Below are 20147 nucleotides of genomic sequence, written 5' to 3' on the forward strand. Positions count from 1 at the left end.
TAATTATATATTATATTATATTATATATATTATATATAGTATTATTAATATATTAATATATATATTATAATATGTTATAATAATTATATATTATATATATTATATATAATATTATTAATATATTAATATATATATTATAATAATATTAACTCTTTACTCTCCAACAGTAACTTTCGGTCACCACTCGAGTTAATGCCGTAATTCTGAAATTGTTGCGGCAAATATTATTATAATAATATATTATAGTAATAGCAAATATATTATAATAATTATATATTATATTATATTATATATATTATATATAGTATTATTAATATATTAATACATATATTATAATAATATTAACTCTTTGCTCTCCAATGGTAATTCACTACAGGAATTGTTGCGGTAACTTGAATGGCGATAAGATTTATTTATATTTGATTTTTGGAATAACGCTTCATAAATAGGTTCCTAAGCTCTTTACGTATAATCTTATGAAGTGTAATCTTATCTTATGAGTAATTATCTTATAGTAATCTTATGAGGCCACCAAACGCGTGGGTCTGAGTCTGGTTCGACCGAGCGAAACAGGCCTGGAGTGCAAACGGTTAATGGATAATATGGGAAATTTAGAAGTGGTTAGATACTCAAGATTTGATGAAAAGTGTCGTTTGGAATGGATGTAGATGGTCGAGAATGTTGTCAGCGTGTGAAAATTAATTAATCTCGATTTTTTACCATAATTAATTTCGACTTATAAACTCTGTGTTCGCGTCAAAAATCGAACGAGAGGAACGAAACGAAATTGGAAATTCGGAACGCGTGGAATTTGGGAAACGGAATAAGAGAACACGTTCGGTCACTGAATTTATTCGCGGGTAATACGAATTTGATGTGGTTATATTAAAACGAAACTTTCGAGAAATGTTATCCTTGCGCTAATATTTTCTCACTTTCCAGAAGCACGATGGCGGTTATTCGAAACGAAGTAACGGCTTTTCCGATACGATACATCTTAGACGTATAATCCCCTGAAATAGCCGGTTTTCCATATAAGAAAAGTAGGAATATATTTAGAATAGGAAGGAAGGAAGGCGAAATTGGAATTTATTGGGTAAAAGTCCCGTAGGAATATCGCGTAATACATGGGTTCTCGTCCGGCGATAAAAATGCAATGAAATAGTCGGAAGTTGTGTGAAAAGCGTACGTGACGTCTCGTCTGCGATATTTCGACGACCATTTCCATGACCAAGTTGAATAATCCTGCCTTCCTAACACCAACTTATACCGCTTTTCGAAAAACGATATACGTTTCTCTTCTACGTTTCGTTCACTTTTCGAATAACATTCGTCGCGTCGTGGAGACATTTTATCATCAAATGGATAAAATCGACGGAAGAACTTTTTAAATATTTTTCACACACTCTTCACTGTTACATATTCGTATCTTTCCAACATTAAATATAATAATCAACTACGTACGAATATCCCGTTCTATAAGTTTCCGACTATAAGTAAAATTTCGAATCGAATTTCGAATACTCTTCCAAGAATATGAAATTGAGTCGAGTTTTGAAATTGTTTTTTTCGAAACGCACTCTATATTTTTTCCATCAAACTGAACTCGATTTCGTCGAGGCGTGATCGAAGGTGTCTCCGAGCACGTTTTATTGGCAACAGGGGACGTCGATTCGAGGCAATAACTCTCGTATGGGAAGAAAAAAACGGACTTGGCCCGGGATCCAGACGCCATTACCGTTTACCGATACACACCGCTGTATAATATTTTGCGGTATAGAACCGCATAGAAATATCTTCTCTGCGTTCACCAGGGTGCCCACATTACACAATATTTTACATCGTTACGCGATACGTGTATCGTAGGAGCAACACCTGCATCAGCTGCGCCACCAGAGAATCTCGATTGGTGGACGATTGGAAAATTTCGTGAGTCGATGATGAAATCGATGATTTCGTGAATCGACGATTTTTTTCCTGTTTTTTTGGAAATTTTTTCAACGCGATTTTTGATCGATCGAAATGAAATCAAGCAACCAGCAATTTTCGTTGGAACGTTTTATTACATTTGTTGTTGAGAGTTTCAACGTTTATTTATTCTTTCTTTTTTAAGAGATATTTTTATGGAATTCTCTCTTTCTCTCTCTCTCTCTCTCTCTTGAGAGAGTTTCTTTGGTTTGGAAGGGGGAGTTGCGAGGCGAAACTTGGGACGAACCCTCAGAAGTATCGTTGCGGACCTCTAGTCGGCAAACTTTTCCACCATACAATACCCCCAGCTAAGTTTCGAATTTCTCCCGCCAAAACCGCGCACAGACGGATTCTCGAGATTGTCTCGCGTTTAATTACGCCGGTGGAAGCTGTGTGAGATAGCCACACCTGCCTATTATGTCGTTTGCAATCCTTAAACCATTAATTATTATATATATTATTATATTATTATGTTATTATAATTATTCTTTTTTATCTTGAGAATCATCGATCGAGGAAAAGAAATCTAAAGAAATCTAAGGAATTTTCTCTATTTCTGCATTTTGATGGCCAGGGATCGAAAAAACCCTTAAACAATTAATATTCTTTTTCATCCTTACCCCTTAAGAAATCATCGATCGAGAAAGAGAAATCTAAAGAAATCTAAAGAATTTTCTCTATTTCTGCATTTCGATGGCCAGGGATCGAGAAAACCCTTAAACCATTAATATTCTTTTTTATCTTGAGAAATCACCGATCGAGGAAAAGAAATTTAAAGCATTTTCTCTATTTCAATCGTTCTCCAGCGCACTAAAAAAGAGAGATTCATCTATATTTCGAAACGAACCCCGAGGAAAGGGGTTGATTGGCGGTCGGCCAGGGATCAAGAAAACCTTAAATTAATATTCTTTTTTATTCCTTGAGAAATCATCGATCGAGGAAGAGAAATCTAAAGAAATCTAAAGAATTTTCTTTTTTACCCCTTGAGAAATTATCGATCGAGGAAGAGAAATCTAAAGAAATCTAAAAAATTTTCTGCATTTTGATAGCCAAGGATCGAAAAAACCATTAATATTCTTTTTCATCCCTTAAGAAATCATCGATCGAGGAAATCTAAAGGATTTTCTCTGTTTCCATATCATTTCGATCATCCACGATCGTTCTCCAGCGCACTAAAAAAGATTTATTTCGATTTCGAAACGAACCTCGAGAAAAGGGGTTGATTGGCGGTTGGCCATCAATCGAGAAAACCCTTAAACTATTAATTTTCTTTTTCATCCCTTAAGAAATCATCGAGAAAGAGAAATCTAAAGAAATCTAAGGAATTTTCTTTTTTACCCTTTGAGAAATTATCGATCGAGGAAGAGAAATCTAAAGAAATCTAAAAAATTTTCTGCATTTTGATAGCCAAGGATCGAAAAAACCATTAATATTCTTTTTCATCCCTTAAGAAATCATCGATCGAGCAAATCTAAAGGATTTTCTCTGTTTCCATATCATTTCGATCATCCACGATCGTTCTCCAGCGCACTAAAAAAGATTTATTTCGATTTCGAAACGAACCTCGAGAAAAGGGGTTGATTGGCGGTTGGCCATCAATCGAGAAAACCCTTAAACTATTAATTTTCTTTTTCATCCCTTAAGAAATCATCGAGAAAGAGAAATCTAAAGAAATCTAAGGAATTTTCTTTTTTACCCTTTGAGAAATTATCGATCGAGGAAGAGAAATCTAAAGAAATCTAAAGAATTTTCTGCATTTTGATAGCCAAGGATCGAAAAAACCATTAATATTCTTTTTCATCCCTTAAGAAATCATCGATCGAGGAAATCTAAAGGATTTTCTCTGTTTCCATATCATTTCGATCGTTCTCCAGCGCACTAAAAAAGAGAGAGACTCATCTCGATTTCGCAACGAACCCCTCCACTCGAGTATGGACCCTCGGAAAGGGGTTGGCTGGCGGTCGGCCAGGGATCGAGAAAAGCCTCGCCATCCTTCGACCGGCCTGTTATTGTGCATCGTCTTGTGCATACTGCGCTCGACATGCATATGGATGCGTGGATGAATGGACAATCTTCCGCTACGACGCGGAAGGATGTAGAGAGGGTGGCCCCCCTCCGTTGGGAATCCAAATACGCCCAAAGGTGATCGTCGCCTTTGAGGGGCCTCTGTTCTTCGAAGAAGAAGAGAGCGTACCGATATTTGAAAAATATTTGCTTAGAGAGAGAGAGAGAGAGAGAGAAAGTGGACGAAGGGAAGAAATTTCGCAGGATGAACCACGTGAATATTTTAATAACTCGAGGGTGCTCGAGTGCAGCACCCGGACGCACACATATAAAAATGACTGGTTCGCTTCGTGCTACAATCCTTTTGACCAGCAAAGAGGAATAATAAGAGACGAAGAAAGAACGTTTTTCCTCGTCCGTAAGGAAATCGTCTTTTACTTTTCGTACAAACGCCTCTCTTTCTTTCCTTTCCATCCATATTATTCGTAGATATTATTTTCAGGAAAAATTTCTCCGTATGAATGAACCCGAAATTACGTACGATAATCGAAATCCAAAATCTTTTCTGAAAGCAACGGATACAACAATATCGAATACCTCTTTTCACGATCGTTCGAGTTGAGGGGCGGAGCGAGTTGCATTCGTGTTGCTTGCTCTCCGACCAACGTACAAACCGGGAGCGAGAAGAAGAAGGTATTCACCGGGAAAATGGAAACGTCGCTTTGAAACAGAGAGTGGAGGGGAGAGGAGTCTCGTGGTAAATGCGCGTTCTTACCACTCGAGGAACGAACCCCTGAAAACATTGGGGAGACTTTGTTCGTCTCTTCGAAGTCTGAAGGGAATCAGAGTTAGTTTCTAATTTTTTTCTACGCTCTTTTCTACGCGTTTCGTGTTTTTGTTGATCGAGTTGGGGAGAAGGAATTCGTCCCCTTGGAGACTTTGCTCTTGTTCCCGTGGTGGGAAAGACTTGTGCAAAATTGATTTTTCTTCGGATGGATTTTGATGCGTTCGAGGAGATTTGGATCCAATCTTTCCTTATCTCTCGCTATTCCGGTTTTCTTCCAAATTTTTCTCTCCGAAGAATAAAATCTCTCGATACGAAATAAATATTTTTGACGCGCAAATAATCTCCTTTCTCTTCTTTTCTCGTAACTTTCGAATTACTTTACCATCCAGCTCTCTTCAATTTCGATATGGCTGTTTATTCTTTGCATTCCATTAAAACTCAACGAGATATCGAGATGGTTTGTGTAAGAGAGAGAACGTGGAAAAAGGCGTAGCAAAGGTTTAAAGCGGGAAATTTTAATTTGAAAGACGATGAGGAATCGCTGGACCCAGAAAATCCGAAGAATCGGCAGAAAAATCGAGACAAATGATATCCGACTAAAACAATTGGGTAATCTTTCATGCGATGAGATCTTGAATTTGGAAAAGAAATTGTTTGCACAGCTGATAAAATAAATCAACTGCGACTCGTATTAATTAATTGACTCGTATTTTGCTTGGCATATCTTCCATGTAATAAGCTGTTTTTTTTTTCAGAAATTAACGAATTTAGAATACTATTCCTGCAATCGATGCGAGTCGAGATATCAGATATCTTAATCTCTTTCGAAAAGAAGATTCTATTTATATGAGAATCTTGAAAATGAGCTTGAAAATTCCAAGATACGAACTTCCTTCAACGGAGGATACCTCGACCTTCCCCAATGAAGTCTTCGCTTATTTATTCCGGGATGAACGGGCGAATTGAAACCTCCCTTCTCGAACGCTTCGAAACGGGTTAAACTCTCGTCTCCTCGTCTTTTCTCCCCACACCCTTTGTTCGAGAATCAAGCGGGAGAAAGATTTGCACGTACGCGTAAATAGAGAACAGAGAACGTCGTCGTCGTCTGGAAATTCAACGACTCTCTCGTGGCGATGCACGTGCGGCTGCGGTTCTGTAATCTGGTGCACCGTTCTCAAGGAAGGAAGGAAGGAAGGAAGGAAGGAAGGAAGGAAGGAAGGAAGGAAACGGAGGCGTTCCACCGCGTCTGGAAACGTCGAATCGATATTTGTTCAGCCCTCGCCCCAAAAGACGGGAGCGCGGCTCTCAGCCCACTTTGCGTTACGCTTTTCCGCGACCGGATTAGCATCGAGGGCGCGATGCTTGTTTTCGCGAGGCGCGGCGCTGCTCCTTTTCCAGATCACCATCAACTCGCGCGCGCGATTCTTTTTTCTTTTTAAGCGATTTTTAAAGCGATTTTTAAAGCGAATAACATTTTTGAGTCCGAATTTTTTTTTTTTTTTTTAATCTTCGGCTGAGAAAATTAATTATTCATTATTAAAATTATTCGTTATTAAAATTAATTATTAATTAATATCTCGATCTCGAGAATTTCAATCCTGTTTGTCGAAAGTGATTTTTTTTGGCGTGAGTAACAGTTTTTGAATCCGAGCAAATTAATTGGCGCGAATAATACTTTTGCGAACTTTTTTTTTTTGTTTGTTAATTTTCGGTCGAACAAATTAATGCTTTTGCGAATTTTTTTTATTTTATTTTAATCTTTTCTATTTCTTGAAATTGATTTTTGGTGTGAGTTATCCAAATTTGAGTTATCTAAATTTTGTTTTTTTTTTTTGTTAATCTTCGGCTAAATTAATTGCTTCAATCTCGAAAATTTCAATCTTGTTTCTCGAAGTTGATTTTTAAAGCGAGTAACATTTTTGAGTCCGAATTTTTTTTTTTTTTGTTAATCTAATCAAATTAATTGCTTCGATTTCAAGAATTCAATTTTATTTCTTAAAATTGATTTTTGACGCGAGTAATGCTTTTGCATTCAAATTTTTTTTTTCTTTGTTAATTTTCGGCCGAGAAAATTAATTGGCGCGAATAATGTTTTTGCGAATTTTTTTTTTTGTTAATCTTTGATCGAGAAAATTAATTATTCGTTCGATCTTGAGCAATTCTGTTTCTCGAAAATGATTTTTTTGGCATGAGTAACATTTTTGAATCCGAATTTTTTTTTTTTTTTTTTGTTATTTTCGGTCAAGCAAATTAATTGGCGCGAATAATGCTTTTGCGAATTTTTTTTATTTTATTTTAATCTTTAGTCGAGAAAATTAATTGTTCGTTCGATCTCGAGAATTTCAATCCTGTTTCTCGTAATTGATTTTTAAAGCGAGTAAATGCTTTTCCATCCGAATTTTCTTTTTTTTTTTTTTTTTTTTTTTAATCTTCGATCGAGTAAATTAATTGCTCGAGAATTTCAATCCTATTTCTCGAAGTTGATTTTTGGCACAAGTAATGCTTTAGTGTGCTTTAGAATTTTATTTTTTTTTTTGTTAATCTTCGGCCGAGCAAATTAATTGGCGCGAATAATGTTTTTGCGAATTTTTTTTTTTTTGTTAATCTTCGATCGAGTAAATTAATTGCTCGAGAATTTCAATCCTATTTCTCAAAGTTGATTTTTGGCACAAGTAACACTTTTGCATCCGAATTTTTTTTTTTATTTTGTTAATCTTCGGTCGAGCAAATTAATTATTACTTCGATCTCGAGAATTTCAATTCTTGAAGTTGATTTTTGGCGCGAGTAATGCTTTTGCATCCAAATTTTTTTTTTTTTTTTGGTTTGTGAAAGTTAATTTCGCAAGTAACATTTGTTAATATTGGAAAGATTGGTCTCTGATTGGTCTCTAATGCGAAAGAAACGTCTATTTTCACACGCATTTTTGTTTCTTGTATTTGTCGCACATAGTGTGACAGAGAAAAAGAGGCAATAAAACGACGATCTATATCTAAACCTCGACCTCGAACCTATTAACGATAGTTTCAATTTATAAATGTACGATACAGAATTTAAAGTTCACTTTAAAAATTTTATTTGTGATTTTATTATCGAACTTTGCCAGCAGCACCACTATTTCACAGTTGCTACCTATTTGTTTTCTAAACAGATACTCTCGATTGCGTATAATTAAATATATTCATTCAGCTAAATCCGTACATTTTATTTATTATATTTTCACTGCCAACAATGTAATTTTATATTCAAAATTTTGATCGAGATAAATATCTCAATTTTCAGATGACTACTCTAATAACAACTTTATAAATAAAAATAATTTTTACGACTTTTCAATATTCGAATTATACCTTTTCCACTACCGCGTTAGGATTGTCAAACGAATCTAAAATATTGTATTGTGTCCAAAATTGGATAGAAAAGACTTCTCTTCATTAGTGAAACGATGCATTGAATTTTTGCTAAAAGTTTGAAATTGATTTATCCGAGAGAAACTCCAAAAAGTTTTTTCTACGTTGTAATATACGTCCATTATTCCATACAGAAAGCGAGCAAGCGATGGACGTCTTAATCCCCCTCCCCCTCTCATTATCGATCGTGAGAATCGAATATCGCAGCTGTTTCCCCCATTAATCTATTATACGGATTAACAGGCTTATCGACAAAATGATCCGTGTAATAAGCGTAGGCGTAGTGGAAGACGCGGTCAGGATTCCTGCGGATAATTTATCGAAGGTTTATTACCGACCGAGTCGCTGCGTCAAGCTTAAACTTAAAACTCGCGTCGCTCTGGAAATAATCCAGTTTAAAACTTTCGTTACGTAAACAAGCTTTATGAATTTCTCTCTCCATTGTAATTTATAACAAGGGGGAGCAAGCAAGCAACCGAGGGATACTTAGAATTAAATAAATAAGTAAATACTTAGAAATAAATAAGTTATAATAGATTAATAATAGATTAGAATTAAATTATTATTATCTCTCGTTTCGATCCATTTTCCTTTTCCATTTCATTTCGTTTGATTCGTGAATTCGGAGAATTCTCTCGACGTTTCGGCCGAGATGATTTCGAAATTAGGCAATTAATTTGCACAGGTCTGTCCCCGAGGCGCGGGTCGATCGTCTCTTGGGCGCACGTATTCGGGCCCTTGACGGCCCCCTGAGTGGGTGGCGGCCAGTAATGCGTAACGCACAGTCCGGACACGTTGCATTCGAGTAATTAAGCGCGGGGACATAATAATTCGCGTGACAGGTGCACCGAACTTTTAGACGTCCTACATTTTCCTGTTGAATTTCGACCAGACACTGGTCAGAGACACGATATCCTTTTTCAATTCTTTCAAACTTTGTTTTTCGCTCCACACAGACATTCGGTGTTTTCTTACTTAATTTAAAATGATTTCAAATAAAAGCAATAAAACTTTTATATTTTAATATTTTGTGTATGTTTGCGTACAAGGAAAGAAAATTTATCGAATTTATCTTTTTTATCGCATAATTATTTTTTTCGAGGATTTCATTTAATGAAATTCATCAGTTTAAAAGAATCTAATAGTTCATTTATATTCGAAGATGCTTGAGAAGAAGAATACAAATTGTACATATTTTTCGATTCTACGCGTGTTATCCGTTTGGAATTTTCTGCGTCTTTTGCGATATCTTCGCTTGAACCATTCACCATCTATTACTCTTATTTTTCGCTTGTATCTCTTATTTCATTTTTATCTTTTCATCGTCGCTTTCTCTGTCGTTAATTTCTTTACGAATGAAAGTAATTTCGTCGTTCGTTAACGAAAAATCAAACTCGTCTTCGCTCCAATTAATTACATTACTTCTTGCTTACAAAACTTTGAAAAATAATATTTCTATTTAACTCGAATAAATTAAACTCGAACAAACGCCTAAGATATCGTCCGATCATTTAATTTGAGATCTCGGAAAAAATTCTAAGATAATATATTATACGATAAACAGCTTAGAAATATTCATTTTGGAAGCGATATTCCAAAAAATCAAATAGATAGATCGCCGCATGAAACCGTTGGAGGGCAAAGGGGTTGAAAAGTTCATCCACTCGGAACGAGATGATAGATAAGATAGCAGCCTTTAAAGATATTCCGCACGGATTATTCCATCGCCGATAATATTCCCCTCTTTCGTGAAATTTCACCGCTATTTCCATAATTCCGCCCTGAATAAAATTTCCACCAACCTCATTTTCACTCCTCGTATTATAGTTTCTCCCTTCGACAATTTCTCTCTACGCGCACAGATTTTCCACCCTCGGTGTAAACAGAGAAAAAGAATCTTAGATCCAAGGACGATGCCTCGTTGAGGCGAGAATTATCGATCGATGATCGAGTCGGCCAGGCTGTTTCTCCGTTATTCTTATCGTCGCTCGATCGATTACATTCCATATCGGTTTCGAGACCTTTTAATCGCATACGTATCCCCCTCCTTCCCCCAAAATTTCATTTATTCGATCGTAGGATCGCATTTCAATCTTTTGTACATTTATAATTTTTTTATATAATTTTTGTTTATGTATATTTTAATAATTATATTTATATATTTTTAATAATTATATTTTAATAATAATTATTGCAAGTTGAACGGGGGGGGGGCCGTCTGATGGTCTCTTTTTATTTTATTTTTTATCTTCTCTTTTCCAGAGGCCGAGTGCTGCGTTGGCGAGGCAACGGGCGAGGCGTGCTGGGAGCCTTGTTACTGCGTCCTCCTCCAGGATGAACAGACCCTCACGGCTTACAGGAGCGAGGACATGGCGGTGAGTACGCCCCCTTCTTTTCCATCCTTTAGTTCGGCTCGATCGTGAAAAGCCTGCCCAATTCGACCGCTAGGCTTCCTTTCTTTCTTTCCTTCTTCGTCGAGCACGTTCGTGGCGAGAGAATCGTTTCTTACAAAAATTCGCGAATTTCGTGAATTCGTTGCAATTTTCTTTAAACACAGGATTTTGCATTTCTCGTCCCGTAGCGTGGATTCAAGTGGATAGAAAATTTCATAGGAAATAGATAGAAATAAAACGTGGGATGAATAAATTAGATGATTCGAAGAATGATATTCCCTTTGTTGCAGTTTTCAAGTAGTCAAGGATATCGTTTTATACCTCGTTTTCATATCCCCAATTTTCCAATATCCGGTTTCGAGACGTTTTAATCGCGTATCCCCTTCCTTCCCTCAAATTTCATCTTATCCGATTATAGGATTGCATTTTAAACCTTTTTTTTTTAATATAATTTATAATAATTATTACAAGTTGAATTATATCATAAGCCACAAATTTTCGTTCAATCATGTAATAGAATATTAAATTCAATTGTACTATTTAGTAATAGAGTCTTGTAAAACTCATACATAGTTTTAACAATTGAAGAACGAAGAGGAAGAAACTCGAGCGCCCCCTCCTTTCCTTAAAATTTCACCTTATTCGATCGTAGGATTGCATTTTAATCCTTTTTTTTAATATAATATAATAATAAAGAAATCATAGAAATCATAGAAATAATATATAATAATAAAGATATCATAGAAATAATAGAAATTTATTATTATTAAATAACTATTATTAAATAGTAAAGTAATGAATATTAAAGTAATAGAATATTAAATATATATATAAATAAATATATATATAATAAATAAATATATATGATTATAAAGTATTGAATATTAATGTAATAGAATATAAATTCAATTATTTACTAATAGAATCTTGTAAAACTCGCACATAGTTTTAACAATTGAAGAACGAAGAGGACGAAACTCGAGCGCCCTCTCCTTTCCTTAAAATTTCATTAAATATTAAAGTAATATAATATTATATAGTAATATTAGAATATTAGAATATTAAAGTAATAGAATATTAAATAATAAAGTATTGAATATTAAAGTAATAGAATATTAAATTCAATTGCACTACTTACTAATAGAATCTTGTAAAACTCACACCTAGTTTAACAGTTGAAAAAACGAAGAGAACGAAACTCGAAAAGCGCGTTACGCCTGTAGTCAAGAAGACGAAAGTGAGAACGAGATAGAAACTGAACTCAGCGCTCGTCACAGCCTAGTACACCTATCCGATGATAAAACAGTTTTTACACAAAGTGTAAAAACGGAATCGTACGAATTCCCTGATTCGTGGCGCGGCGGTTAATTGGCGAGTCACTCGAGAACGAATTATCAGAATAAAGGAAGGAGGATAGGATAGTAGTAGTAGTAGTAGTAGTAGTAGTCGTAATCGGAAAGTTGTACACTGGGAAGGCAAACAAACGGCGGTCGGGCCGTTTCCAACTTGGTCTCTCGACTCTCGGCTCGGCTTGCCGTTTTATCGCGTTCACGCGTCGCGTAGAGGAGGAGGAGGGGAGGGAGGGGAGTCGTTGTGGCGCGTCGTTGCGTTTGATCGCGCGCTCGGAATGGCGAAAGGGATGGCCAGCCCTCTAATTCGATTAGAAAGTTTATATCCCCCTTCCCCCTCGCGTTTGCGTTTCCAATCCCTTTGAAGACTTTCTACTTCTGTTGTGCTCGATCGAAATTGCATTAAATCCAAGTTCCTTCGCCTATTTTGCTAAGAGGGAGTTCTGAGTTATTATTAAAAGGAGGGAGGTGTCTTTTGAATTTATTTCTTTCTTTCGCGACAGAAAGAAAGGAACGATAATTTAATCCGTTCGAGATTTTTCTGGAGAAGGAAAAAGAAGGGAAAAGAAGGTATATAGGAGGATTATTATATTTCTCGAGCGCGCCAGTGGATATTTTCACGCGTCGACGTGAATTCTCCGCTTCCGGTCACGCGATCGTGAGGACGTCCTCCTCGTATTAACCGCGTTCGCGTTATCGCGAAGGGAATATCGTAGTGGATAGAAGAAGGAGAGAAAAAAAAGAAAGAGAGAAGCGTAATCGAAACTCTTCCGCTCTGAACTTTTCAACCGCTCTCAGACACGCGAGAGCTTTCTATGGAAGCTTAAGCTAATAACTTTCCGCCAGAGTTGCTTCCCACTGTCGTCTCCCTCTCTCTCTCTCTCTCNTCTCTCTCTCTCTCTCTCTCTCTCTCTCTCTCTCTCTCTCTCTCTCTCTCCCTTTATTTTCTTTCTCTTTACTGCAGTTTTACGAAGAAGTTTCTTCTTCCTTCCTCCTGCGTTTTTTTCGCGCGAAATAGCGGCGTAAAAAAAAAGTGGACGTGGATTCTTCTCTTTCCTCGAGCCTCATCTTTGTTGCATCATCGTTGTTGCAACGTTATTGGAGGAGAGGAAAATATTTCGAGTGAATTGCGCGCGAATTTAAAGCGGTTTGTCCGGGCTAAAAATTGTCGAGAATTGTTTCGGTTGGATTGGATTCTTTTTTCTTCCCGTGGATGTGGAAAAGAAATGTGTAGCGCAGGATCGCGAGCCAACTTTTGTCTCTCGCGTTTGGCGACAATTCCATTCCACGAATAACCGTCTCGTTGACACATTTTACCCCTAGTTTTATTCCCCCTGTCCACTCGGCTATTTTGCTCTGCGCGCATAGTTGTCAGTGAAACGAAGGAAGGTTGGAAGGGACGAGGTCTCTCTTGTTCCGGGGATCCATTTTGGTCGACTCGGTTCCTCCTCCTCCAAGCGTAGCCGATCGTCGACCTCTTTTTCCACCGTCTCCGAGAATTCTACTTGTTACATTGCTTTCAACCGCGTCCCCTACCCGAGATTAGCTAATTTTAAAAGTCCAACGGGGAATCTACTTCTTCGAGGCAATTATCCCGATCCCTGCCTCGAGTCGTCTCGTTGTCAGTCCTTCGCGCCACCTTCTAGTCTTCGTCTTCTTCGTGTGTGTATACGTGTGTATGTGGTGGTTATATAGTAGAATTAATTTTGATACTTGATGGGGCGAGAAACTTGTGTGTGAAATCGATACGCCGGTGAAGAAGCTTTAAGGTGAGAATACTTTGAGGGAATATTTTTTGCGAATGAGAGTAATTCGAAAGATTATTATTATAATTGGAAAGAGAAAAAAATTTTCTGAAGCTCGTTTTGCTTTCGTTTTCAATTGGTATTTTGGCAATAAATTTTTACGAATTTACTCTTTTTTAAAAAAGAAATGTTTTTTTAAAAATCAGAATCGCATTCTGCCATTCAGAAAATTCCGAGGAAACGATAGCAAAATTAATTTTGTGATGGGGCGAGATGAAGATCGACGAAGCTTTAAGCTTTAAGAAAGTCCAGTTGAGAATAATTTTTATCGAAAAAAAAACTCTCTTGAAAACTTTACCATTTTGTCTTCGTAATATTTTGGTAAAATTTTTCGAATTTATTCAATTCTTTCATAGAAGAAATATTTTTTAAAAAATCCAGAAAATTCCGAGGAAACGATAGTAAAATTAATTTTGCGAGATGAAGATTGTGTGAAATGTGAAGAATTTTTCAAAAAACCACTATTACTTTACTATTATTAATAATAATAATAACTATTATATATAATAACTAATAATAATAATAACTATTACTATTGTTAATAATAATAAATATCACTATTATTTTACTATTTTGCTTTCATCTTCATAATATTTTGCTAAAATTTTACAAATTTACCAATTCTTTCCTAGAAGAAATATTTTTTAAAAAATTCAGAAAATTTCGAGGAAACGAAAATAAAATTAATTTTGCGAGATGAAGTGTGAAATGTGAAGAATTTTTCAAAAAACCACTTTACCATTTATCATAATATTTTGCTAAAATTTTACAAATTTACCAATTCTTTTATAAAGAAATATTTTTTAAAAAATTCAGAAAATTTCGAGGAAACGATAGTAAAATTAATTTTGCGAGATGAAGATTGTGTGAAATGTGAAGAATTTTTCAAAAAACCACTATTACTTTACTATTAATAATAATAATAATAACTATTATATATAATAACTAATAATAATAATAACTATTACTATTATTAATAATAATAAATATCATTATTATTTTACTATTTTGCTTTCATCTTCATAATATTTTGTTAAAATTTTACAAATTTACCAATTCTTTCATGAAGAAATATTTTTTAAAAAATTCAGAAAATTCCGAGAAAACGATAGTAAAATTAATTTTGCGAGATTATATGAAATGTGAAAAACTTTTTAAAAAACCACTTTACTACTTTGTTTTTGTCTTCATAATATTTTGCTAAAATTTTTCGAATTTACCAATTCTTTCATGAAGAAATATTTTTTAAAAAATCAGAATCGCATTCTGCCATTCAGAAAATTCCAAGGAAATGATAGTAAAATGTGAAATGTGAAGAACTTTTCAAAAAACCACTTTACTACTTTGTTTTTATCCCCATAATATTTTGCTAAAATTTTTCGAATTTACCAATTCTTTTATAAAGAAATATTTTTTAAAAAATTCAAAAAATTTCGAGGAAACGATAGTAAAATTAATTTTGCGAGATTATATGAAATGTGAAAAACTTTTCAAAAAACCACTTTACCACTTTGCTTTCATAATATTTTGCTAAAATTTTACAAATTTACCAATTCTTTCCTAGAAGAAATATTTTTTAAAAAACCACATTAAGAATAATATTCTGTTATTCAGAAAATTCCAAGCGAAACGATAGCAAAATTACAAAAAACCACTTTATCACTTTACTTTCGTCCTCATAATATTTTGCTAAAAATTTTATCAATTTATTCCTCGAGAGTAGATATTTTTAAAAAAATATTCTTCACCGATAGAAATCACGGACTATTACTATACATACACGTACATACGTACATGAAATTTCGAGGAAACGAGGAGAGTTCCACACTCGAACTCGTCCCATCGATCCGCGCCCGTTTCCGTTCGCTGGAACGACTTCGCCTATTCCCGGATGTAAGTAGTAGCCATTACCACAGCGTTTCAAATCCTATCCACCGCGAGAGCCACGACTCGTTCAATTTATTCCTACACCCTCCGCGAGTATAATACATAATAATAACCGTCCCGCAGGTTCGAGTGTTTCTTCTTCTTCTTCTTCTTCTTCTTCTTTCTTTTCCTCGAAAGGAGAAAAAAATATTCGCCTCGTTACGCGGTATCAATGACGGGATGTCGATACGGAGACGGTTTAACGACGAATTTCCCTTCAATTTCTGGGACGGCGGGATGTTTCTCCGTCGATAATGAAGAAAGAAGATGGTGGATAATTCGAGCGATGGAAGGAAAAATATTAGATGTTTTTACTTTACATCGTGGAATCTTTTTGCGTGGAATAATATGCAAATCGGTGACTAAGTTAAAAATTTAGAGTAAAGTTACTTCGAATGATTATTTATTGAAAGGTTTATTCGTATAATTATCGTCATGTTTCGAAGAATAAATTATCGATGATGTGATTCACCCAAGTAACTTAAAATTAAATTTTTAATTAAATTTTCTCCGTTACTGGCGCAAATGGTATGAAGAATTCATTGTAATCGATACAGATAAGTGTGGAGAATAATCAAGTGGATGAATACGAATAGAAAGAGATCTTGGATATTTTTATCCATTTATTATTATTTGGAAAGATTTTCGAAATAGCGTGAGAATAACACGGAAGAATTACACGCTACGTTATTTTATTTAATCTTCAGCTTTACAATGGAATGATATTTTCCACATATATATGTGTGTGTATTAGAAATATTACTTCATATTCTTCTTTATGAAAGCTATGATCTTGAAGATCTTGCAGCACGGTGGAACGAATGCGACAGCTTACAGTTGTATTTGCTTTGTGGCTCGTTTTCAAGCAATCCTCTTGAACTAAGCAAATCCACGGCCAAGCCCTTGAGTAACTCCGCGATACGCGCATCGGATTAGTTGATTTTAATCTCACAAAGCGGCCGACAATGGATTGCGGCATGGAGTTCGGTTTATTCGACGCCGTGGAAATACAGTGGCTCGTAACTCGAGGCGGGGATCACGTGGGTTGCACAAATGTAATTCTGATCGTCTCTGTTTTGCATCGCGTTTCCCAATCTGGCATACGCGAGATGTTAATCGTGTTTCAATTAATTCGCGATTTAAGCTTTCTTCTTTCGCGTTTTGTGATCGTTGCTTTCGTATTTAATGTACATTTTCATCATTTGTGCTTTATTATTATTCGCTTTTCTATATTTTTTTATAATTGTAATACCAAATCCATCCGATTAATTTATTTCGTATATTACGAAGAACGTATTACGTATGCCCACTGTATCTTATGATCTTGTGATATATAATATATTACCATCTGTGATATACTACTATGATCTTTTAGAAATTCGAATAATTCGGTGCTTAATTGATAGCTCGATACCAATCTCCAATACCTAAAATATGATTTACGAGAATTCGTTTGTCGAATCATTTTGTAATTTTACAAGAATTGGCGCCATTTCTCCCTCAAAATTTCGCGACCAATCCGTTATTTCAACCTTTCTTCCTTCTTCTTCTTCTTCTTCTTCCTTCCATCCCTCCTTCGCCTTCAATTTTTCCGCCGATTCTTCGAACGTCTCGCGTTTCCAGCGACCGACCGACCGACCCCCTCGAGCCCTTGTTATCACTAAATCAAGAGCGGCGGGGGAGCCCTCTCTTTCGCCTTGTCCCCGGCTCACGTCCTTTTCTCCTTTCGTATAATCACATTCGAGGGGTCTAGGGGCACAACGAGAGACCCTTCGTTACTCGACCAACCCGCCCTCGAGGAATAGGTTTAACGCTCTTTTTCCATGGGCGTGTGCGTGTCTTTCTCTCCCTTTCTCCTCCCTTCGATTCGGACTCGAAAAGCTTGCTCTCGAGCTAAGCTCGCCGCTAAAAGATCGGCGAGAATTTAGTCGGCAAGTAGAGAAAACCCGTGCACGATCAGCCGTGCAGCTGTTCATCAAGCATGATCGAAACTCGAGATTTTTGTAAATCTTGTTTTTAAATTCTCACTTTTGACATATTTTGTATTATTTTTCTATTATTTTTTTTTTAGAGGATATGTAAATTATCGCGATTGTACATTTTATCAAGGAATGTTCTAATTTTTTTTTTTTTTTTTATTAAATTTTGAGTTTGAATCTGCGATAAGTAAAATTTAATAGTTGAAGATGTTATTTCAATCATTTATCGTTCAAAACTCGAAACTCGAAATTTTTGTAATAATTTTTTTTAATCTGTTTTTAATCCTTATTTTTCCTTATTTTTTTTTTTCCTTTTAATCCTTCCCTTTAATCCTTATTTCTTGTGTTACTTGTTTTTTATTTTTTTATTTTATTTATTTTTTTTTTTTTAGAGGAAATGGTGAATTATCGCGATTGTACATTTTATCAAGAGTATTCTAGTTTTTTTTTTTATTATACTTTGAGTTTGAGTCAACGATGGGGAAAATTTAATAGTTGAAGATGTTATTTCGATGATTTATCTTTCGAAACTCGAAACTCGAGATTTTTGCGATGATCTTCCGGCTTCTTTTTAATCCTTACTTTTGTTGTTTGTTATTATTTTTTTCTTATTTTATTTTTTAGAGGAAATGAATTTTATTATATTTATTTTATTTATNATCGCGATTGTACATTTTATCAAGAGTATTCTAGTTTTTTTTTTTTTTATTATACTTTGAGTTTGAGTCAACGATGGGGAAAATTTAATAGTTGAACAGGTTATTTCGATGATTTATCGATCGAAACTCGAGATTTTTGTAAATCTTGTTTCTTAAATCCTTACTTTTCCTTACTTTTTTGATATACTTTGTACTATTTTTTTATTATTTTTTTAGAGGACTATTGTGATTGTATATTTTATCAAGAAATGTCCTAGTTTTTTTTTTTTATTAAATTTTGAGTTTGAATCAAGACAAAATTTAATAGTTGAGCACTAGACAAAATTTAATAGTTGAAGACGTTATTTCGATGATTTATCGTTCGAAACTCGAAACTCGAGATTTTTGTAATAATTTTTTTAGCTTGTTTTTAATCGTTATTTTTGTTGTGTTACTTTTTTTTTTAGAAGAAATGGATGAATTATCGCGATTGTACATTTTATCAAGAGTATTCTAGTTTTTTTTTTTATTATACTTTGAGTTTGAGTCAACGATGAAGAAAATTTAATAGTTGAAGAATAGTTTCGATGATTTATCGTTCTCGAAATTCGAGATTTTTGTAAATCTTGTTTCTTAAATCCTTACTTTTTTGATATACTTTGTATTACTTTTCTATTATTTTTTTAGAGGACGTGTAAATTATCATGATTGTACATTTTATCAAGAAATGTCCTAATTTTTTTTTTATTAAATTTTGAATCAGCACTAGACAAAATTTAATAGTTGAAGAAGTTATTTCAATAATTTATCGTTCGAAACTCGAAATTCGAGATTTTTGTAACGATTTTATTTTTAATCCTTACTTTTGTCGTATTACTTTTTTCTTATTTTATTTTATTATTATTTTTTTTTTTTTTTAGAGGAAATGGATGAATTATCGCGATTATACATTTTATCAAGGGTATCCTAGTTTTTTTTTTATTATACTTTGAATTTGAATCAATGTATGAGGAAAATTTAATAATTGAACACGTTACGAATAAAGTTACTTGGACAAGTTATTATTCGATAATTTATCGTTCAATAATAATAATTGCAAATAATTGCAATGCCAAGAAGATCGAGATTACATAGTTAAAGTAATCTTATTCTAATAAATTTCCTACAACTAGTTTTTTCAACTGGGTTAATGCCCAACTCTGCATCGAGTATATCACATACCAACAAATACCACTGAAAGTAACACATATGAAACGAGAGATACAAATAACGTTACTGCTTAGATTAGCAATATTTAGCATATAATTTCCGTAAAATGTCCATTATTCTCGTCGTATACGAAGTTGAAAGCGATAAAAGATATGGAATAACTTCAAAAACTCTTTGAAGCGTAATCTTCGTACAGCCTTCTAATAAGACACGCTAATAAAGATAAGAGGTTTCCGAACAAAACCCATCTTGTCTCCTAGCTAGTGTATCCCCTACACACATCACGATTAATTACTATTAAACCAACTGTTGCCATCAATCTTCACCAGCAATCCACTCAAAATCCACGAATAATTTTCTTCCCATAAATTTTAATCGATCTGAAACCCCATAGAAATTCGACATAGAGCTCTCTTTGTTACGAGTTTTAAGCTTAAAGTTGGGAATTATCCTCTCTCTTCTCGAGTGGGGATGAGCAATTACTTTGTCGTATTTTATTAACTAATAAATGTAAGATAAATAAATAAGATAAATATATAGGATAAATATATAAGATATATAATAATAAAATATATAATATATATAAATAAATATATTTTATTAACTAATAAATATAAGATAAATAAATAAGATAAATATATAAGATATATAATAATAAAATATATAATATATAAATAAATA

The 20147-nt window shown here is 34.4% G+C and overlaps 1 protein-coding gene across 1 annotated transcript in view; it reads left to right on the plus strand.

The window, feature by feature from the left end:
- The window catches only part of LOC122712357, a gene marked incomplete at its 3' end in the record, with an annotated part of 37384 nt that extends 26842 nt beyond the window's left edge, over positions 1 to 10542 (plus strand). Inside the window, exon 3 of the mRNA XM_043931929.1 lies at positions 10430 to 10542. Coding sequence (XP_043787864.1) covers positions 10430 to 10542 — 113 coding nt within the window. The remainder of the gene's footprint in view (positions 1 to 10429) is intronic.
- Positions 10543 to 20147: the final 9605 nt, after the last annotated feature.

This window comes from Apis laboriosa, unplaced genomic scaffold (assembly GCF_014066325.1).
Source record: "Apis laboriosa isolate Shangri-la unplaced genomic scaffold, ASM1406632v1 scaffold1_cov151, whole genome shotgun sequence".
NCBI classification, from domain to species: Eukaryota; Metazoa; Arthropoda; class Insecta; order Hymenoptera; family Apidae; genus Apis; species Apis laboriosa.